Source organism: Aulostomus chinensis, chromosome 18, assembly GCF_037954235.1.
Source record: "Aulostomus chinensis isolate RoL2024-O1b breed Wild chromosome 18, RoL_Achi_v1.0, whole genome shotgun sequence".
Classification (NCBI taxonomy): Eukaryota; Metazoa; Chordata; class Actinopteri; order Syngnathiformes; family Aulostomidae; genus Aulostomus; species Aulostomus chinensis.
In genome coordinates, this window is record NC_141337.1 from 24,744,233 (window position 1) to 24,768,360 (window position 24,128).

General features: G+C 40.5%; 1 protein-coding gene across 21 annotated transcripts in view; it reads left to right on the forward strand.

Annotated features, from left to right (window-relative positions):
* nfixb (nuclear factor I/Xb) overlaps positions 1–24,128 on the forward strand; it is a 182,805-nt gene that overhangs the window by 133,055 nt on the left and 25,622 nt on the right. For 13 of the 21 annotated variants that reach the window (XM_086183881.1, XM_086183877.1, XM_086183893.1 and 10 more), the window contains 6 exons: positions 13,214–13,279; positions 15,194–15,268; positions 16,946–17,066; positions 17,477–17,512; positions 18,143–18,273; positions 21,206–21,280. In XM_086183881.1, the coding sequence (XP_086040007.1) occupies positions 13,214–13,279; positions 15,194–15,268; positions 16,946–17,066; positions 17,477–17,512; positions 18,143–18,273; positions 21,206–21,280 (504 nt within the window). The remainder of the gene's footprint in view (positions 1–13,213; positions 13,280–15,193; positions 15,269–16,945; positions 17,067–17,476; positions 17,513–18,142; positions 18,274–21,205; positions 21,281–24,128) is intronic. The other 8 variants (XM_086183878.1, XM_086183885.1, XM_086183899.1 and 5 more) reach the window with 3 other exon arrangements.

Consider the following 24,128-nt stretch of genomic DNA (forward strand, 5'->3'; position numbering starts at 1 on the left):
AAACCCAATTGGGGAGGCTGTTTGGTGTCTTTATCCAGAGGCTGGTCCATGGGAAGGGGGGGGAGTGAGACTGCACAGCCACACACACTTAACTTATGTATATTTCTAAGTTTATAAAGATGTATACATCTCTGCCTTTGCCCCTACTGCTTTACATTCATCTTCCATCAGCAATGCATTCATACTTCATTTTAGTTGCCATTCTTGTGTACATGTTTCTCCTCTGCATGTCTCGGGTTGCTCACTGTCCCATGTAGGCAGAGATGTATGTATGCAACACCACAGCTGGATTCCCACATTAACCCAGGATCAGAGTTGGAGCTGTTGCTGGTACCCACACACTCCAGTGGGAATGGTAGGGTTTGTGTTTGCACGCCAAGATGCCATAACTCATCTAGACAGTTAAACAGACAGCATAAGAGAGTGAAGGGGGAGGTGGAGGCAAGATGAAGAGGGAGAGAACAGTACTGTATTTGTCCGCAGACCTTTCATGCAGTTGGAGGTGGAGGCCCATATCATTTGACTGTAAACTGATGTCCACGGAGCTATCCTTAAATGACACAGCATGCAGCTTGTAGAGACAGAAAGGCAAATGGTCACGTTGGATGCTGACAGACAAATCAATGCATGTTTTTATACATGCCGTTTGTCATGTTTCCATTTGTTTACTTCAGTCTCTGAAATGGATGGGTGACTTGTGAGCTTAGTATCAGTGCCACATCCAAAGACATTTTCCAGTTGAGAAAATATTATTTAGTATAATATCAACAGGATGAGGTTGGTCTCTGCTGAAATGCTTTAGGTTGCATCGGGACAATGCATCTATCCTCATTTTAAAATGAAAAAAAAGTATTTGTCAGAAACAAAAACTTATAACAAAACGTATACTCTTGCATTGGGCGAGCATAAAAAGTGTCCATCAAATTTTAGGGAATAATTTTGTAGTTCAGTAGGGTATGAGGGCAATATCACTCTTGTGTTAAATTTGAAACCCCAGCACTCTGGTCGATTTATTTTAGATTATCTTAAACAACTGAAAGCAGTTTCCTGGAGTTGTCAATGGTTCCTAGCAGCCAACCTGTGACAATTCTAGGAAGACATTTCCACCCAGCCAGGAAATAGACCATAAAATCAGGTGCTGGGAAATCGATTTAAAATGTAAGAGTTAATTGCGAATATCCGGTGATTAATCACTATTAATCAAAAGATTAAACTATTAGCTATGTTTTGGGGAGCAATAAAACAAATATGTGTTATTGGAATAAAGAAATTAATGAATGAATGCATGATTTCCAAAAAAGCCTTTCTTGATTTGTGGGGGAAAAAATCTCAGGTTGTGCTTAGTGTTGCCATTTGTTGTGTTAGATCTGCTAAGGCAGTTTGAGAGTTGAAATCCAGCATGTGTGACTGTAGGCCCTGGATCAGTGATGGCTCTGCTCGCTGAGCTCTGCTGTGTTTGAGGGAGTGTGTTTGAAATGTGTTTGTCTATTTTGCAGCACTTGCTGAAAGTGGCACCACTACGCTTTATGATGTTTTCATACATGCTACAGTAGATGCATGCATGGTAGATTTTAATTGCTTGGATGTGGGGGGATGCTGTCTTGTGCTGTCCTCATGCCAACATCTGCGCTTGAAGGAATATGTAGATCACACAGTCCTATTATTAAATTAAGTTAAATTAAAATAAATACTTTAAGGTGGCCGGATTTAGTGCCAACATTGACATTCACAGCACTAATAAAACACAATATGTTACAGACTAAACACATAATGTGTATAGGTGCTAACTTGTGTTTTTAGGAGGTGCTCGTCAGTGCCCAATCACCCAAACTTTGGTAAGCATTCTAAGCTAAGTCTGTTGGTTTCTCCCAGAGATACATGTGTATATATCAGGCTAATCAACCAGTATATACTATACTATATATGTAGTATAACAGTGGTTTTCAAACTTTTTAAACCAAATACCACCTCAGAAAAAATTAGGCTCTCCAAGTACGACCATTATGACCATAATCAAAAAATACAGTTGTGTAGCTGTAAACTACTACCCAGCTACAGATCTCTAATGTTTAGCCATTGTTGACCATTGTCAGCCACAGTGTGCAAAGGTTTAGCATGACAACTGTCATACAACAATGGGTACCTCTCACTCTAATTCTCTGCAAATGAAAACGAACAACTATAGTTTCGTTCCTAGGTACACACACTCACAGACAACACTGGATAACTGGTAATATTTTCAGTATTTAGCCTTCATATGACATGTGAAGGCTAAATACTGAAAATATTACAAGTTATCCACTTACCAGCAAGTTTTTTTAATGGTGGTCAACTTAAGCTGGGCTCACACTACAGGATTTTGTGGATTTAAACTTTATTTTGAAATCTGGTTTAAGAGCATGCAGGGAGTCAAAATTATGAGTCATATGCACAATTGAAGTGCATCCATCAGTTTTCTTTACCACTTATCTATTAAGGGTCGGGGGGGGGGGGCATCAGGAGCAATTAGGGGTTCAGTATCTTGCTCAATGATACTTCGACATGGTCACCGGGAGAAATGAGGATCGAACCAGCAACTACCTCCAAGGCATGCCGCCCCACAATTGAAGTCATGTAAATCAAAGTCATGTCTTTATCTGGTATAAATAAATCAACCATTGATCATTATAATTACAGTCTACTTTCCATGTACATATAGACAAGCTTTAACAGGCAGGGCACATGCAAGCTCGCTGTTCGCTGCTGCTTAGGGCCCTGTGACAGCCAGGGGCCCCCAAACTCATGCTTCATTTACTTTGACCTGGCAAATACAGGTAACTACACTGAACCATGCAGTGTACTTGTCATTTATAGGGCAGCATTGCAGCAAAGTACTTTTTGTTAAAAAATAATCTCCATGCATGACAGTGGCAGCTTTTCTCCATGTTGATTGGACAGGAATAATGAGAGCACTTGTTCAAGAGCAGCCAGATGAGTTTATGTGCGTCTATTAGCCCGTTTCTGTGACTCAATCAAGCCAACTTAAATGTAAAAAAAATGTAACATCTGTCTTTAATTACATACACTTTAATGTTTGAAGCGCACATAACTATGTGTATGAATTTCAACCAGATATTCTAAAAAGCTATCATTTCTAACACACAAATGATAGCCCAGCATCCACCTGAACACCTAGAGCTGGCACATTTCACTCCTGTCAATGACAAAACAGTCGAAGAGATTATTTCAGGTCTGAGTTCATCTACATGCTGCCTTGATGAGTTACCCACTAGATTTCTAAAGACTGTGCTGAGCAGCCTGTTACCAAAAGTTACTCATTTAGTTAACATTTCACTAGAGACTGGAACATTTCCAAGGGCCCTGAAAACTGCGGTCATTAAGCCTCTTTTAAAGAAGAGCAGTCTTGATGCCATGGTTCTGAACAACTACCGGCCCATATCAAACCTGCCATTCCTAGGAAAAGTCCTCGAAAAAGTTGTTTATCAACAACTCACTGACTTTCTCCTGTCCAACAATGCTTTTGATACTTTCCAGTCTGGCTTTAGGCCCCACCACAGCACTGAGACAGCTCTGATCAAGGTGATAAATGACATCCGCCTAAACACAGACAAAGGCAAAGTCTCAGTCTTAGTCCTGCTTGACTTGAGTGCTGCCTTTGACACAGTTGACCATGAGATCCTTTTACAGAGGCTAGAGAATTGGCTAGGAATCTCTGGTTTTGCTCTAAACTGGTTCAAGTCCTATCTTGAGGAGAGAACATACTTTGTTGAAATTGGAAATTGCACCTCAGACAAAATGGCCATGACCTGTGGTGTCCCGCAAGGTTCAATCTTGGGGCCCCTCTTGTTCAACCTATACATGCTTCCACTAGGCCAACTAATAAGCAGCCATAATGTGTCCTACCATAACTATGCAGACGACACTCAGATCTATGTGTCTCTGACAGCAGGTGAACATGGACCTGTGGATTCACTCTTCCACTGCATCCAACATATAAGCATGTGGATGCAAAACAACTTTCTCCAGCTAAACTCAGAAAAAACGGAACTAATCGTTTTTGGGCCACAGAAGCAAAGAGAAAGTGTGATCAGTCACCTTGAATCCCTTTCTCTAAAACCAAAACAACAGGTTAGAAATCTGGGAGTAATATTGGACTCAGATCTGAACTTTAACAGCCACATAAAGTCAGTAATATCAGCAGCCTTTTACCATCTAAAAAACATTGCCAAAATCAAAGGTATAGTGTCTAAACCAGACTTGGAGAGACTAATCCATGCATTTGTCTCCAGTAGGTTAGACTACTGTAACGGCCTGCTCACTGGTATCTCTAAACAAGCTGTTAAACAGCTACAATATATTCAGAACGCTACAGCTCGAGTCCTGACTAGAACCAGAAAATACGACCATATTAGTCCAGTGCTCAGATCTCTGCACTGGCTTCCTGTTGCTCAGAGAATAGACTTTAAGACAGCTCTGCTTGTATACAAGTCTCTTCATGGTCAAGCACCAAAGTACATCTCTGACATGTTAGACCCATATGAGCCCTCCAGGTCTCTGAGAACCTCAGGTAGAGGTCTCCTACAGGGGCCCAGAGTCAGGACTAAACATGGTGAAGCTACTTTCCAGTTTTCTGCAGCTAAAATCTGGAACAGTCTTCCAGAAAATGTGAGACAGGCATCAACTGTGACAATGTTTAAGAACAGGCTGAAAACTACTCTGTTCAGTCGTGCATACGACAGCTGAAAGTATTTTATCTGCACTCTTGTCCTTTTCTTCTCCTTTTCTTTAAATTAATGATTCTATTTATGTTTTATGATTTTATCTGCCTTTTTGTGATTTTCAGATTTTTCTGCAACTGTAAAGCACTTTGAGTTGCCATGTGTATGAATTGTGCTCTACAAATAAACTTGCCTTGCCTTGCCTTGCCTATTCTAAATTGACCGTAGGTGTGGCTGTGAGTGTGAATGGTTGTCTGTCTATGTATATTGTCCCTGCGAGGGTTGGTGACTCGTCCAGGGTGAACCCTGCCTCTCACCTGGAGGCTGCTGGGATAGGCTCCAGCGCCCCCCCCCCCCCCCCCCCAATCAAGTGGTAGAAAATGGATGGATGGATGGATGGATTGAATTTCAGACAGATTATGCAAACTGAAAACATTATTTTTTCCTCAACTGGAGAAAAAGTCATACACATTCCAATGAAGCACTTCTAACATGCTGATATGTTTAAAGTGGAAGTAAATTCTCCCCAGCTCTCCTCTTTATCTTAGATCTTGTGATATACCTGGGAAGATACATTAAATAGGCTGTCACGCTCTTGTCACACATTGTCAAGCTGGTCATCCAGTTCTGCTGTCCAATGCACTTGTGCAGGTTGTCTATTTGCAGTCGCTGTGTCAGTTCTCTTGTTCACATCTTTCCCCGCCTTCTATTGTGGTTCACCATCCTAGTCACACTCAGGTCATCGTCCAGATTTTAGATCTGAAGAATATTAAATATTTGATAATACTGGGGCGTTGATCTTGCTTCTGTATTTTTGTCTTGATTGCCGCATTTTTAGAGAGGCCTTTCTTGTTGACATGTTGTTGCGAAAGGAAGGAGTGAAAAGCATTATCAGTGAGTGCATCCTATTCTCTGTGTTCCTGCACCCTGAAGTCCAACAAGTGTTGTGTGAACACAGAATTCAATGTTTAATCACAAGACAGTTCTATCAAACTTTCATACCCAAAAACAGTGAAAACACTGGGCATATCAGAGATTTCAATTCTGAACAGTTTTCTCATTCAGTCGTCCACTTCAGCCATCACAGGGAAAAATCTCACAGAGCAAGACAAGGTATGACACTAGATTGCCTCCCACTCCTGCATCCAGGTTCAGTTTGTTGTCAGACACCACATACCACATGCTAGGGTCTCGGCCCTCTCCCCATTCTAATCCAACTATATCCAGACTAGAGATAATTTGAGTCATAGCTCCTTACTGTCTTGCATTGTTTGTCACTAACATAAGCAGGAGCAGGTTCTGCAGATGGTCCTGCAGCTTGAACAGCCAGTAGCACTTGTGCTCAGCTCACTTTTTTTAACTTCAGTTTCAATGGTGCTGCTCAAAATTTTCACCCCCTCCCCCAAATTTTCTGCATCTCTTCTATTGATAGCTCCTATTTGTAGCCATGTTTTGTGTTTACCTTTGCTCATGATCTTGCCACGGCAGTACTTTTATGTTCAAAGTGTCACTCAATGATTTGCACTTGAAAGTGCACTTGGGTGTGCAGTTGTGTGTTGTTTTCAGCACTGTATGATGAATGGAGTAATTAAGTAAGTGTTATTTTGTGTGTGTACATTAGCCTGGGTGTGAGTTAATACCTCTGTCTGCATCTGCAGTGTGATAAATGTAAAGCCAGTGTTAACTTTTAGGGACACAAAGAAAGAGTATATCAGCATTGGCTGCAACAAAATGGACTGTGGACTTTGATAAGTGCGATAGCACAGTATATTTGTGGCCTGTTTTTTTTCTTTGTATGTGTGTGTGTGTTTGTGTGTCTTTGTATGTGTACTGTATTATCTCTGGCGGGGCGTGTGCAGGGAGCCTTGGGGCGACTGTGTGCACTAGATAAGGGCGATTCATTTGTGTTTGAATGTATGTATATTTGTGTGTTTTATGTGTGGGTGAGTGTGTAAGAGAATATTTTTGCTTTGAAGACCTGTGTATCTACATTGCTTGTGTGCACATGCAAGCATTTGAATGTGTTAATGTTAATAAAAGTGATTACCTGTGTGTGATTTCGTACACACCAGCAAGTGTTGTTGTTGTTGTATGCGTGTGTGTGTGTGTGTGTGTGTGTGTGTGTGTATGTGCGTGTGTGTGCGTGCATGTAATAGGTATGAACACATACACAGGGGACAGGAAGCCTGCTGGTAGTGATTTTTCCCTGCTTGTGGCCTGCAGAGCATCAGCAGAAGCAGGAATAATAATAATAATAATAATAATGATAATAATACGAGCTTCTCTATTGCTCACAAAGACAGGAGGAAAGGAGGAAAGCGTTCTTCATCCACATGCAATTCTGCACACTGTGTGTGTGCGTGTGTACACAGTCAAGTTGTGTATGTGTGTATATATACACAGTCAAGATGTGTGCACACACACACACGCACACACAATCTACCACTCAAATGTTTGGACACACCTTTTCATTTCATGGTTTTTCTTTATTTTCCCAACTTTTTATATTTTAGATTGTCAGATTTTCCCTTACGGCATCTATACTTTGAATGAACACATATGGAATTATGTCATAAACAAAAACGTGAGAAATAACTCAGAACACGTTTTATATCTTAGATTCTTAAAAATAGCCACCCTTTGCTTTGTTGACAGCACTGCAAACCCTTGGACGTCTCTCAATGAAATTTATGATGTAGTCACCTGGAATGGTTTTCACTTTACAGGTGTGCCTTCATTTGTGGAATTTCTTGCCACCCATTAATTTCTTGGATTTGACTATCTCTATAGATGGGAGTAATCTCTTGCACACAACTATATATAGAAAAAACACAGATAGAAACCCTGTTGAGGGCTGATGGCTTCCATCCAAGGGGTCTCAATTACAACGTTCCCTGTGGACAATTTCATCGTGTTATACGCATCTGCAACAATGATTCTGATTTTGAGAAGCAGGCTCAAGACATGAAATCAAGGTTCAGAGCTGGGGGATATCCACCAATGATAAGTGAAAATCCAATCGTAAAAGCACGCTCTATAACACGCTCTGAACTGCTAAAGAAAAAGAGGAAGAATGAAATGGCTAAGAAGAACTCCAGACCTTGCTTTTTTTACCAAATACAGTAGCAGTTTCTCGGAAATGACACAAATAATCAAGTCCAATTGGAAGTTAATTCATAGCGATCCAATTCTGAAAGATATTTTTTCCTGATCCGCCTCTGACTGTGTTCAAGAAGGCAGAAGGAACAAGGTTGTTACCTTCTAGGTTCTAAACAAAAAACATGGCTAGAAAAAGGGTTTTGTGGGACTTCCAGGAGCAGTTCTTGCAAACAGTCTGAGGGTATCATTCAAAGCAAGACATTTTGTGATCTGAGAACACAGAGGGAATTCAAGAGTAATGGTTTATCAATTGCAACTCTAAATTTGTGGTCTACCGCCTACAATGCCCATGTGCATGTTTCTATGTGGGCAGGACCAAAAGAAAACTAGGAGTGGTTTTATGATCACAAATATGCAATCAGGGTCAACAACGAAGATTACCCTGTGGCCAAACACGATAAAGAAACACACCATAGTGACCCGTCATCTCTGAGAATTCAGGGTATTGAAATTATTAGAAATTCAATATGTGGATGGGAAATTTTTAAACAATCATTGCAATGTGAAACCTTTTGGATTTGGAGCTTTAAAGCGATGGATTATCCAGGGCAGAATGAGGAGACCTTTTCTGTGATTGTGCAACACTGGTTTTAGTTTCTTGCCTATACTTACTCTTTATATGTAAATGGCTATGTATTTATTGTATATGCATGTGTATATGTATATGTATGTGTATGCATGTATGTAGATGCATGCTATTTGTTGCCTGTGTCTCTGATTATTAATGTAGCCAACAGTTTTTAGTGCTGAAAACCGTGCGAGAGGTGGGTCCTAGCAATTCCCTACAGACCTTCAGCACTGATTGTCAGCACCTGTGTGTCCGCTTCTCTTTGCCCTTATAGAACCAGGTTCCTATCCGTTTCACTGTGCCCTGATGAAGGCCCATGCCGCTACGCATTTTGGTTAAAGACATTTAATTAAGGAGTGCCTCAGTCATCATAGATTTCTTTCTCTACACCACTTCTAAGACATATTTACAGCAATTTAATAATTTTTCTTTGCTACATAATGCCCTATATCTTGCTTCGTATATTTGATATCTTCAGTATGTATCTACAATGTAGAAAGTAGCAAAAATAAAGAAAAAACATTGAATGAGGTGCGTCCAAACTTTTGACTGGTAACAATATACCATATATATATATAGATATAGATATAGATATAGATATAGATATAGATATAGATAGATAGTGCTAACAACATAATTTTTGAAATTAAATCTTATTGGAGCTGAAAACTTATCTGAAAAAATAACATCAAATGCCCCATGGCGATCATCAAATTCTAAACAGCAATGAAGTGGCAGAAAATACAAACACGAGTTCTTGCAGGATTTTTTATCTAATACAAGAATAAACAAATAGAAAAGTTAAAGGAATAATTTTTCTCTTTAAAGTTACAAATAATATTTGAGCAGTACAAACATACCCATAGTGGTATGATATTGATGAGATTTTATTAAGCAGATACTAGATAAGGGATAAAAAGACCTTTATTAATCCTGAAGCAAGGAAATTTACACATAAGAGCAGCTTAAAAACCAAAACAATGATTACCACACTACCAACTGAGCAGTCTTTACATGAAAACACTGACACTTTCAATAATTTTAGTGCAGGCAGCTCTTTATTTGATTCTGCTTTTTTTGTAACACGACATTGTTTTTCTCTCTCTCTTTCTCTTTCTTTGTTGCCTTCCCCAGTTTCCAAACTCACCACATCCAAACCTTTGTCCAAGAAGGACGCCCACCATCTCAGACACTTGCTATACAATTAGGGCCTGAGCCCCGAAGAGGGGTGAAGACCCTATTGTTATTGTTATTTCTTTTGGAGTTTTACAGAAAAATAGGAGAGTAAATTTATCAACAGGTGTTCAAACATATGAGACAAAATTTAAAAGTTACTCTGTGTCCTCTTGATTAGTAAATAGAGAGCTGATTGCTCACAAAATTGCCATAGAAACTGAAAAGCTCGCTATTAGGTGTTTGTGCCTTCCAGTGTTTTCCAACATAGAAACAAATAAACCCCATTAGCATTAAAAAGTAGCAAGGAACATGATTGCCATCTGTTTTTTTCTAGGTTTACCATCTCTATTTGTAGATGAGAGTCGAGCCCACAGTATACATCTACCAACTTGTGGAGATCACTTTCTGCTTACTTTTTTAAAACATGAAAACCAAAATGAGAAAAAGACTGGTTGCTTATGTACCCAAAATAGATTTAACACCTGAAAAAGCATGAAAGGCTAATGTGGTAAAAGTGTAGCACAGGGACTGTGCTATCAGACATGTCTGATAGCACAGGGACTGTGCTATCAGACATGTCTGAAGTCCATACCTTTGCTGTATTGATGCAAGTGAAATGTTGACATACTGGTGAGCACAGAGGGTCTGGGTCAGTAAACTCACCAGGAACAAATGACATAGAAGCCACAGTATCCATGGCCGTAATCAAGCTGTGTAAATTTGGTAAGAGAAGTCATGATGAGACTATGAGATTTCTGAGACAGTGGACAAATGGCGAATGGGAATGAAATCACAATTGAGAAGAATAGGCAGGACGGGGAGCATTTGCATACAGGGCAGCTAAAAGGACACAAAGTTTCAAGGCAGCATCATGGTCTGAAGATGAAGGATGTAGGACAGCAGGAGGAGGAAGGGGCTCACAGATCCAATCAACAAGTCAGAACATAGTCAGAACTTCACTAAAGTGTATATTCTTCATCAGCTGCCAAGAAATACTCAAAGTAAATCAATAAACAACCCCATGCCTGCAGCCTGTGTTATTATCCATTTTCTACTGTAACTAATTGCGAGGACAAACAGCGAGACATATGCACACACAGGCTCTAACAACCGCTCATTATTAGGGACGTAGCTGTAGTGTGCCATCACTATTGTCATGACAACTAGGTACCAAATTTTCTCTAGGAGGCTGTCACGTAGTGTATGGGAGATTTTTCGTGGCCATACACGTATAAGAGATTTTATTGATTTTTGCAGGTTGATGATCAAATGTCATTCCCTTATTTCTTTTCTCTCACTATGAGTGTGTTGGACCTCTCAGTTTGACTCTTGTGGCAAGAAACATGACAAAGGATTGGAGATCCCAGTGGTTGGCACTGTTAGCACTGCATTTATTATTCTTATCTTTAAGATCAATGTGTACGTGTGTTAGAGGAAGAGTGTGCCTTGCAAGCATGTGTGTCTGTTTGTGTGTGGGGGTGGGGGGGGGGGGTGCCGTCAGCTAGCAGGAATGCATGGGTACCGCCAAAGCTAAGATGGCTGCCAAGCACTAAGATGGCTGCCAGGATTCCGCAGAGCGACAGCATGAGAGGAAAAGAGAAGCAGAGACAGAAAGAGAGTGAGAGGAATTAAGGGAGAAAGACATGAAGATTGACTCTCACTGCAGAATGAGGGAATAGTGTTGCAAGAAAACAGAAACTGTCCCTGTGTGTTTCCCTTCATCTTTTTGACCCAGAGTGATGAGGTCATTATGGTTGTCCCTTTTTGTTGTCTTGGTTTTGGCAATGGGCAGGAGGGTGAATAGTGCAGCAGTTTGCTGGCACGAAATGCACTAATGCCACCCAAGATTAGGACACTGATTTGGGCTTTCAAGACATTGCGATTGGATGGTCTGATAATAGCTGTAAAGGGGGCAACATTTTGTTGAAGTCCTCCCTACTTGGCCCAGGGTGGCCTTAAAGCCTCAACCCTGTGGGGTAATTGGCCTGACTGGAATATATGATACAACCATAAAACTCCACAAGGCTGCATTACGCATCTAAAAAAGAATGACAGCCAGCAGGCCAAACAAAGCGAGCTCAAATGGGCAGCTCTCTCTCTCCGTCTGCCCCTATAGGTCTTAAAATAAACACACAGGAGATACAATCCAAACACATTCCCCAAACCCTGAAATGTGCATTTAACAATTACCCCTCAATTTACAGCAGTTGAAAAGTGAGGGACCCCACTTACACTGTCACAGGCCTTAACTTAAATAGTCTGTGTAGGTTTGAGAGGGACTTTTTGAAAAAAATGTACAGAAAGAAAGAAAAGTGGTATTGTGAATTTAAACACACGCTGGAGATGTAATCCAAGCAAGGCCAGGAGCTCCCAAATGTACATGATATAATTACCTCTCAACTTTTGCTTGTGTGTTTGGGTTTAAGTTAAGAATCTCAGAGTAACTTACAAAACATTATTACTACACTACTTCACTCGTGATATCTTCACGATTCTGAGTTGATTGATTTATGGCAGGAAAACGTATATACTATATATTAAGATATAAAACTTACTCTTTAAAGGGAAAAAAAAAGCAGGAAGTATGTCAAAGCAGGCAAAATTAAATGTAGGGTTCACATCAACCTGAGGGCTATAGCCCTCACACTTTGTCAAGAATGCTGCACTGTTAATTTTTTATGCATTTGATAATGCCCCCTCCCATGGATGCAAATTCTACTAAAGAATTTAAACATTAATGATTTGACAAGCGCTCCAGCTTTGAATGTGCATACAATTACCTTTATTTTAAAGGATACCAAAATATAAATACCTGGTCCCAGTTTATCATTGAGCACATTTACATGCACAGGAATAAATCGGTCATTATCTGATTTAAAGAGTTATTATTGAAGTGGTCATGTGAACAGCATAATGTGATATGCTTTGTCAGATAAAGCCCATTATCAGATGATGAAAAATCGAATAAACACACCCATACCTTTTTGCCCAAAAGTCTGTTTGATTCAGCGCATGTATTCTTTTAACCTGGTTTCTTTTTGGTCTTTGACATCTGCGCAAGTGTAAACACATGTAGCTAGAACACAAGCAGATGCAGTCAATGACAACAGCAAACATGACGAGCCGGAGCAGAAGAGCTCATAGCATGTACTCCCTGCAGCTACCAACCTTGAACAATGCATTTGCCACTCGCATTTCCAGAGATATGGCAGGAAGGACGATCAACTTGTCGGGGCTCATGAAATCCTTCATCACATCACACAGCTTATCAAATGCTCCTGAGTCACCCTGAAATTCTCTCCCCATTCTGTATCAGAGAACTCATTGACCACCACTCTCTCCCACCAGTCTTTACTCTGAATGCGCATCCGGCAACCCTGGGTTTTCTGTGGGAGTTGAGGAAGACCGATGCTGAGACCCAGAGCTTAGAGCCAAGCGAAGAGAACAAGAGATGTTTGCTATATAAAATCTTTACATCACTTTCTGCTTTCCTAATGTCTGACTTCTCCCATCTGACGCTAACCACTCACTTTGTGTAATGTCCAGACAACTTTGTACCTGACCAACTACGACTCTTCTACTCTGTTTTCAGAACAATCAGGACAATCAGACAACTCAAACCAGCAAGGAGACACAGACGTCAAGCCCCCACCAAATGGTAAGTTAACAACAATATTGCCCACTATATGTGCACACGTGCCAACATGCACTCACAACTTCTTAGACACTAACATGCATGCAGATGTGTATATACATATATGCAAGTATTCTGTATGCAACTGTAGCCCAGTAGAGTTGGGTCTAAGTTTATTATGGTAAGGAGAGCTGATGATACTGTAGCGTGGGGGCTGTGCTGGGATTGTGGCGGCCACTCATAAATCAAACTGACGTTATTGGAAGATGGGAACCACATGGCCGCTGCCGAGCTGAGCACTGACCTCATGCGCTGTCCCTGCTGTGGTTAACCCTGGACAGGCCTGGAGTGAAGGAGAGATGGAGAACAGGAGAAAAGAGAGGAGGGGGATCAAAAGTAAATGAGAAGTTTGTGTGGGGGGGTGGGGGCTTAAAGAGGAGGAGGGAGGGGGAAGAGAACTGATTGACAGATGAGAGAGAGATGGAATAAAAGAATGCTAGTCCCTTCATACACATAATACAGTACATAGACCTGGGTCTTTTGGATGTAGATATTACGGAGCAGAATTTCACACGCCTTTCATCCGGGGCGGCTAACACAACTTCAGTCATACAGAACAAGAATAATAGACTGGACACCTGCATTGGAATGAATGAACTCATCTCTTATCCATTTAAAGGTTTAAGAATGAACTTAGTGTTAGCCTAATCTAGTAAAGACACCAGTTACCACTTTGTTTTGGGCAGCGGAAACAAACTGCGTAAAATCGTTTTAAGGCTGCTTTTTAGAGCTTTTCTTGTAGCCTGCTGTGGCTGGCACCCAAAAAAAAAAAAAAAAACAGTTGCAAAACCAAAACAGGATAATTGTGGGTTGGTCACTGCACCACCTCGTTACAATTAAGTCATGTGTTCTGTTTAATGTTGGCCCGCTGACGCTGTAAAGTTAATATGACGTAGAAACAAGGTGGTAAAATTAGGTGAGCTAGATTGAATAAAATTACATATCATCAAATTAAGTACCGGTAGTGTAGGTAAACAAAGCTAAACTGTTAGTTTGTTTACAGTGTGTCTAATCATGTCTCCTATTCGGATTCAGAAGACTTGTAGAAGTTTGTCATGTACTTAGCATCAGTGCTAGATGAGAGTCTGTGTCTATCTGTGTAGTTTTGTGTGTGTGTGTGTGTGTGTGTGTGTGTGTGTGTGTGTGTGTGTGTGTGTGTGTACGTTAGCAGCATTGCCCTAATATGTTTTTATGCTTGTGTGCTTGGCATGCATGATATAGATATATCACAAAACACACCAGAAATGGTATTTTTTTTAGGTAACCCTTATTTACTATTTATACTTCTGATATCTTTCTACTTTTACTCCCTAAATTGTAACACAAACACTAGTAGTTCTGACTACTTAAAAAAAAAAAACCTTGTCACTTAAGTATTTTTTGCATGACAGATATAAATAACTCAGAAAAAATTATAACTAAAGCAGAGGTTTAAGGGGGCGGATAACTGGTGTGTAGCATTAGGGGCACTCGACAACAGATAAGTTAATGATACACATAGATATGTATTCTTTTTACTGTTTATATGTGTACTTTTACAATAGTCCTGAATATGTGAACTTCTGCATAATACGTTGTAAAAAGCTATTTTAGCAGGGACTCTCCAACTATTTAACTATTTCCGAGCAGGATCTGTGTGTTTGTCAAGCCTTTTCCACTCTCTCTGCATTTGTGCATGAATACTGTGTCCTGATAATGTTTTCTGTTTGTGTGTCTGTGTGCACATGGTCAGTAAATGCATCTGCCCTGCAGGAACCCCCCCCCCCACACACACACACACACACACACAGACACACACGCATACCCACACCCCTCTCTCTGTCTCTCTCTCCTTCTAACTCTCTCTTTCTTTCCTTTTTCTCTGTCTCTCATACGCAGGCCACTTGAGTTTCCAGGACTGCTTTGTGACTTCAGGGGTGTGGAACGTCGCCGAGCTGGTCCGCGTGTCACAAAGTGAGTCATGGCAATAATTTTCCCTGTCAGTCTCTCCATAGCACATTTCATTCAGAGCACACTCTAAATAGTCACTTTTTTAGAACATCCTACTAGAAGAGCAGCCCTATTTTTTCTTGAAATAATTTACTTACTAACCAATGAAATACAATGGAATAGTGAGCATTAATGATAGCATTGAGAGCATTAACAGCAGCAAATCACAATCACATCTATGTATATTATTTGTCATTTATTCATTTCAGCTCCATTTGAGTGACTACGTCTTGCTGGGGAGGATTTTCAAATATTAATCTTACTGTAAAAGTAAGACAACCTCATCCACCCTTCTGTCAAAGTGGCAAAATCCATTTAGAAATTGCACATGTCAAGAGAGATTTGCCATACACACAGACTGATGTCTCCTAATTATCAAAGTTTTTTTTCCTTATTTCGTAGTTTTATACTAGCAAAAATACTGCAGCCTACAACACCATTCCCTCCATTACAACCCACATTGTGGTCAAAGGCAGAATTGATTTGCAGAGTCTTCTTCTACCTGTTGAATGTCATAACTGAAAACACAAGCTGCATTTCTCTACCATTACAAGCCACATTGTGGTTGCAAGTGGAATTGATTTGCAAAAACGCAATGTCTACAGTTTTTCACAGCAGTTAAAAATCTATGTCGTTGTCACGTAGCACTTATAGCATGGATGATTAAAAAGCTCAGATTCACATCTCATCTAAGTACATACACATTTTTCAAAAAGAAACATATAATTTAGTCACTAATGATACAGATTTAAATGTCTTATTAGTTAACCCCTTCTGTTCCATGTCATAACCTTTTGATGTCATGCTTCTATTTCTTTGCACATTGGTTTGTCTACAATGTTGTAACTACTACAGAAACATACGTAGGTTAAAACAGTCACAGCTTTTGTAAATGCTTCAAAGAATTCTACAGGTTCCCAGTGTAACTCACAATACAGTGCCATAATGCTAAGTTTTACATTGTTTATTTGTATTTTACCAAATTGCACTCCTTAATATATGTCCTGCAACCTGCAAGGTCACAACAAACACAGTTACTCAACATTGCATTTAATTGTGATGGCCATATCCCTACGTATAGACTAGTGTATAAAACAAACTGATCTGAGCCAAATCCAGGACCCAAAACCACAATAGAACCTGAACTGAGGGCTTGCTGATCCCTAAATCTAAATACTTTTTTGGATGGTTCTGACAGGAAGTGGAGGCAGTCTAAAGTTACCAATTTAGCATTAGAAGAAGAAAAACAACTGGAAGTCAAAATAAGCTGCAGCAGCACATATTGTCAGTTCAGTGACCACAGAAAAGAGATTGAGTCGGTCAGATACAGCATTGTAAAGGATGAGTTGAGGTCAAAGTGATTTGCAAAGTGACATGAAGAGGAAGCAGGAGTAGTAGGCCAAACAAAGCTGTTCAATGTCTCTTTGTGGGATAAGAAAAAATATGTACAAAAAAGATGACATATCTTTTAAGAAGTAGAGCCATGATCATTTGCAGAATTGCATTTTTTTAATATTCTGCAATTGTGATGTTCTAGAATGTGATGATCTTTTCCTGTGTGTGTGCGTGTGCGTGTGTGTGTGTGTATGTATGTGTGTGTGTGTGTGTGTGTGTGTGTGTGTGTGTGTGTGTGTTCCTCAGCGCCAGTGGCAACAGCAACCGGCCCCAACTTTTCCCTGGCTGACCTGGACAGTCCAGGCTACTACAACATCAACCAGGTCACCCTGGGACGGCGCTCCATCACCTCCACACCCTCCACCAGGTACATCTACAAGCAAGGGATGGGCTTCTAAGAAGAAATATTCTTTGATAATCACAAAGAATTGACAGTGCTTGAAATATTTGTTTAAGAAATAGTCCAATACTCAAAATTCATTATCCATCCCTACTACAACCCCACAAAGAGTCCATATCCTCCAAATTAGCTTTCTCTACTAATTTTCTTCATTTCTCAATGCTCTAACCTCATTGATGGAGTTCTATATGGGTAGCTTGCTCTGCTTTATGATTGTGGTCTCTTTTTCCCCTTTTTCCTCCTTCACTGCTAATCCTTCTCATTCACTCTCACTTTGCCCACTGATCTGTCCGTCACACTGCCTGTGTTTGTGTCTTTTGTCTCTGTTTTTCCCCTGACTTCCTCTGTCATCGCCTCCCGCTCATCTCACGCTGCAGGACTGAAATGGAGCTTTATGCAAGTCTCCCACGGAGGTAGTTACACTCATTACAGAATATCTCCCTCGATACTAATGTAACACAGACCCCTGCTTCACGATCACACAACAGCCGAATACGCATGCTGTCACATCCACATGAGCGCACACATGTTTAAAAACTGTGGATCCCCTGTATATTTGTAGTCCATTTTTATTTTATTGGTCACAGATGTATGAGTCTATAAGAATGTGCAAATACACACAACAATGTTTTCCAACGTCACCATAATGCACGTTCTATGCTTGTTTCCTAGCGTGAGGCTGGCAGTATGAATACAGCATGTTAAATAAATTCTGGCCTCATGTTTGTTTTGCTGTCTCCAGTCGTCTTGCTTTGTCCCCCATGGCTGAAACATAATATGAAAATAAACCATTGAAGGAAAACTTTGAGTTTTTATTCCTCTTGATTTCATGCAGATACATGCCTGACTCCATTGGCAGTAAGCACTCACATGTGTCCCCATGTCTTTCTGCATTTATTAGAGGTCTAAATATCAAGGCTAGAAAAATGGACAAATCAACCGGATTCATCACAAATTAAATATCTCTCCCTTTGATGCTGCCATCTTCCTATCTTCAAGAATTAAATAAACTGCTTTCTCTCCCCCTCTCTTCCTTTTCTCAGCTCCAACAAGCGCAAGTCGATTGACGACAGTGAGATGGAGAGCCCGGTGGATGATGTCTTCTACTCAGGCCGTTCCCCGGCGGCTGGCAGCAGCTCTCAGTCCAGTGGTTGGCCCAATGATGTAGATGCAGGTAATCCTGGCACAAGTTCCCCATCAGATTTTGCACGCAAACGAGATGCCTCTCACAGTTGGCCTGAGTTCCACATCAAGTCAGACAAAGCTGAAAGATTGAAATGAGCTAATATTTAAAAAGAAAGGGAAAAATGCTTTGATTGAGGCTTTAGTAGCTCCAGGAATTTTCCCTTGGTCTTGGACCAGCTTAATATTAGAATTTCAAATCAAAAGCATTTTGCTCTGACCTTAAAGGAATTGTTCGATAAATTGGGGAGATTCCCATACCGTCTTTCTTACCAACAGTTTGAAAATTGATACTGCTTCTTTGTCAACTTAACATTTAACTGCAGCCAGCAAACAGTTAGTTTAGCATTAGTCTAGCATAGCCAGATGTCCTTTACTCCGTGCCAACCCAGAGAATTCAGGCTCAACCTGTTCTCATTCTGCTCTAGAAGAAGAAAAGTTTTTCTGTGATCAAATAATAATTGTCAAGATGAGCTCTACATCCAGTGGGCAGCGCTAAGCCCAGGATCTAGAGAATGATGGCTGAAATGGTCACTAGCATAAAGAGTGGAAAACAGGGCAGAGACTGTACAAAGATAATGAAATCCACTTGCCTGCAACTCTAGAGCTCACTCACATGTTATATCTTGTTTGTTTATTTCACCCAAAAAAATATACAGTGTTGTTTTACAATGTAAAAATGTTAGCGTATGAATGAACTTTTCAATCAAGCAGCATAGGTTTCTGACCCAAAAATTGCTTTGACAGGAAAATAACCAACACTACATTTTCAAAGATGCTGTATTGCAAGTAAATACATTTGTGATTAAAACTGTTTTGAAGTAATAATGCTAATCCAAAACCTTTTTTGGCAAATCCACATTTATTGTTTTAAAATCCGAATTCTTTTTGGGCTCCTAATACTGAGTTCTATTCGTCAATAGAGAGGTTTCTTACAACTTTGAATCCCTCTGTTTTGCCTATCATGACGCACTTGGGATTTGGGGGGGGGGGGGGGGGGGACAGCGTTTGGGTTCTGAAATTAAAAAAAATGTATGCTCAAAAATGTGTTTTACTAAAAAAATAATTTCGGATTGTAAAGTCAATGGCCTGATGCCATTGTGAATATAAAAAGTAACCCCATACAGTACCTGTTGGCTATGCTTAGTAAGCTGGTCAGGGTCTGGTGGGCAGATTTTGTCATTACTAGACTCGTCTCACATAGCCAGACATCCCCAATTGCACTGTGCCACAACCAATGAAAGGTCTTGCTGTCCCATCTTCATTCTGGCGGCAAACTAGGCTGCAACTAGTTAGCTAGCTCAGAGTTTTCTGTTTTTAAGTAATGTAGGGGACTATGAAAATGGCTGCGCGCAAACTGCGTCTACAGGGTAATGAATGCAGACTGAAGTAATCTCCCACGGGTGCACTGTTCCTTTAAACTTGACTGTGGACAGAGCCAGGCTTTGATTCTGTTTCCAGGCTTAATGCTAACCTAAACTAAATAGCTGCTGGCTGTAGCCTTATTATTGACAGATTTCAAAATGATATATATACAAGAAGTTGATAGAATTCCCCAAATGGGGCAAATTAAAGGTGTCTATTTTGTTTTAACTGACTTGAAATGGACTGAAAGCTACAGTTCACATCCTCGGCCATTTACCCTTTGCCTCTGTGCTGTTGACACTGCTCTTCCCCACTTGTCATCATGTCAGTATGCCAGGTTTCATCATTTAGGCTGTCACCTGTAGGAGCCAGGTAAAGGGTATGCAAGTACAATGGAAGTAAGAGAAATGTGACTTGTGATGCTAATTGCACTGAAACATGATGCAGAAAACAACTCAACAGCAACACCTGAACTAATAATAGAATAATCCACCAACCTTGCTGTGAGCAGTTCTCTGACAAGCAAAAACAGTAAGGTCTGCGGATTGTCTTGGGTGGCTGAAATTTTGTTTTTCAAATGACAAGTTGAGCTTTTTTTAAAATTATATTTCACTTGTCGACAGTAATGAGATGAAAACCCATTGGCATACCTCTCTAAACACTTATTCTCTTCTTTTTTGTTGTGGCTGAATTAACCCTTATATCAGACCCCTTTAATCAGATGAGTTGTATTTTATTCACCCAGGTGTGGTTGTACTGTACACTAACATTCATTGAGTTTGACTGTATGTGTGTGTGATTGGGATGTCTATCACACTATGTGTTTAATTTTGCTAACTATAAGATGGCTGTCTATGAAGAAAAAAGTACTCCACATATAAATGTTGTTCTCCATGTCATTTTGAAAGAAATAGATCTGCTTATTTTTGACATGTGATTGCAGGTTAAAAACAGGTGTAATTGATAACTTTAATGAGGATCCTATTTCATTTAGCTTGGCTTGGTAGACAAAAAAGTAAATGCTTAAGCTTCTAAGCTTCGGAGGTAGCTGGTTTCCTGAGATAATTCAAGAAACCATATTGTCAGGCTTCAATATGCAATTGTGTCTGAACCAAAAGTTCAGAAAGAAGCAGAAGCAGAGCAGCACCAATGTTATTGCCCATTTACAACACAAATAGGAGCCTAAATTTGGCTAACACCAATTTAAATTATGATGATGACTATCGTGTTGAATGTATTTCAGAAGACTTCATATATACCTCGTGGGTGTAGTATTTGACTTTGGGGATTTGTTAAATTGCTAGATTTTCATGTATTCTCTAGTTTATAACTGTCACTCCCACTCACATGCTGCTATTTTATTACCACTAGCAGTAATAATGTAACTATTTAATAGACACTTGCTGCACTCTGTAACATTAAAATCCCCTAATGCCTGTTATTTAACCAGCACCTCTTTCTACCTCTCATTCTTTCCATCTCTTTTTCTTTCTCTGTCTGTTTCTCTCCACCCCTCTTCCATTGTTAACTCTTCCCTTCTCCCCTGTTTGGCCTTTCAGTGCAGCACCATTTGGCCAGTGTGCAGGAGAGGAAGATTAAACATGAGAGCGATGGAGTGCAGTTTCCTTACCATGGTTAGAACAACATTAAACATTATACTGTATACATGTTTACATGCTCTCCCTCAGCTCACACCACCCTCAACTTGAATACATCTATCTGTCTTTTATCAAGTCTCTGTGTGCTCACTTCTCTTCTTGTCTTGGCTCGTCTCGTCTCTTCTCTACTCTTCTCTTCTCTTCTCTTCTCTTCCTTTCTCTTCTCTTCTTTTCTCTTCTCCCCTCTTGTGTCTTGGTCTCTGGCTATGCCACCGCTGGGTGGGATTGGTTTCTTCAGATGTCTGCTGTTGTTGTCCACTGTGGGTTTACCAAAGCTTTTCACTAACCCAGTAGCTTCATCGCATTTACTGCCCATTGGCCTGGAAGATGCTAATCTGAGAACAGAATCTGACATTGAGGAGGATAAAGACATTCCTAGTTGCTCTGTGTTGGCACCACACTCCTGTCAAATGAATTTTTGAGATGGTGTGAATTTGTTGGCAACACGCAAAGTAGTGCTTTGGGTGTTGTAGTTTTGTTTTTCTGCCCTGAGAGAGAACACACGCAATGAATGACAGAGAGAAAGGGGGCTATGGAAGAGTGGTTCTTACATTACATCCAGCTGGTTGTTTAGGGAGAGTGTGGAGTGGCGTCCCACCTGCAGTAGGCCTGACTGAACCGACTCTGAAAGGCAGCGCTGGAAAAACAGCAGAGGACCCAAACAAACATGACTAAAGGCACTCAGGTGTGTCATCAATGCACAAGGTGCCTTCTGTCTCTGAGACATGCTTACTCACTAACACACACATTTACAAATGGCATGCAGACACGCACATGCACAAAACTAAGCACCCTCTCTGACATACATTCAAACACACACACATACACACTCCCCAATCTGGAGAGGAAAAGTGTTCCGGGCCAGATGGCGGCTCCATGTGTCTACAGCAAAGGGAGCTACTGGGTTACAGCAGACATCTGTTGTGGTGATGGTAGTGGTGGTGTTTGGTGTGAGAGATGAGGGGAGGAGGACCGGAGGACGAGGAGGAGGGGAAGGCCTCCGCCTCTGCCTGCTCCGGAGGTGCTTCTCTACCTGAATGAAAAGCTCTGGGGCATAGCAGGTGATCATGTAATTCATCATTAAGTCTGCTGTCTCCCACTCTGCTCAGTTCTACTCGCTCCCTCTGCCTGCTTGCTCCTGCTATGCAGTGGTGGGAAAACCTGCTCATCAACTTCACAATAAAGGGGGCTTTCCCAAGTATTCTGATGTAATGGGCTTAGAACTGGGATGTGTATGACTGTCATGTTGTCAGTGTGTCCTTGCTTTGCTTGAAGCACCATCCCTCAGCATTTATGAGTGCTAATGATGTGTGAGGTAGTCACTTAATGAGGGATGTAACTCTGTTAATGTACATTATTGTTTCTTGCTGACCTGAGTCATGAGTGTCTGAGCCACCCCTCCCCATTCTGGTGTGTGACAGTTATGGGTTTGTGTGGTCGCCAGCTTGTTAGCGTGGTAAGACCAGAGGGTCATGGGAGCAATTGGCTGCCAGTCTGCTTGAGCAGTGTGCCAGAAGCAGGGCACAGAAATAATGTAGAACAAACAACTGTGTGTGTTTACTTACACCCGTGCACACACCCACACCCACATGCAGATTACAAGAGAGATCAGAATAACTTCTGTTAGCTTTATCATACAAAGCTTTCATTGAGCATCTGGGCCTCATTTGCTGCTTCTCACTGTGAAGTCACATAATACCAGATATGTCAGCAAGATACCAACTAATTACAAAATATCACAACAGAGACTAAAACAATATGTAGAATTTGAGTCTATCTATTTATGTTTAATAAGCTGGTAATAATCGAAAGTGTTGTGTGGTGGCACACAGTTATCCCAGCTATATGTAACACTGAAAATGGAGCCAAATTGGACTTAATACAGCGATGCATCCTGAATCCGCACTGATGTCACATCTCACAGCAGCCATAATACTAAAAATTAGTACAAAAATGGCCACTGTATGCTTAATAACGATGATATGACCAACCTTTTGCCAGTAGTGGTTTGCAGTTGTGGAAAACAATAGAGATCTATACGGTACAGTTTTGACATACTTTCAGACTATTTTACTATATTTTATGTAAGAAATAGTAGAGACACTAGTAGGCTGTCTTCAAATCCATCTGATGAAATTGAAATTATGCTTTGTGGTAACCATAAAGCAGCATTTACCAGAAAGTATATTTTGTTTTTCAAATACTTGCGAATAGATGCCTTTAGTTCATAAAGATTTACAATCCTGCATCACCTGTGTGCGACTCCAGAATGCAGAGAGCATCACCCACATGTATTTGGCTTGAAGCTCATGGCCTCCCATAGCCACCTATTTGTCAATATTAGAAAGGCAAAATGCTCATTTTTGTTTGAAGTATTGCAAAAAATATTAGTTTAAGGGCTATAAAATAGGTTATCTGTGATAAGCAACTTGAGTGTAGACCTGGTGTATTTTAGACATGAAGCTCCTTGTACACTGCCTGGGTCCATGGGGAATACTGCTCTGATGTTATGTAAAGGCACAGAAGCAATGGTGCAACAGCTCATTCAAACACATATACTGTTGACTTTACAATTTTAGTCCCCTTTTGTAAGAATGCCAAGTAAACTCACACTGGAATGGCATAACATTGGCTTTGCTCATTCTGTGAAAACAAGCAAACTACCTTAATGGTGGGGTCAGCCTTTATAGCAGGGCAGACATTTTGACTTGTCACCATAGGAAAAACACAGGTGTAATTACAAATAATGGCTACATTCAGGTAACTGTCCCATATCAATAAGTGGCAATGCGTAAGAGCGTTGGGTCTGGTAAACATAAATAGG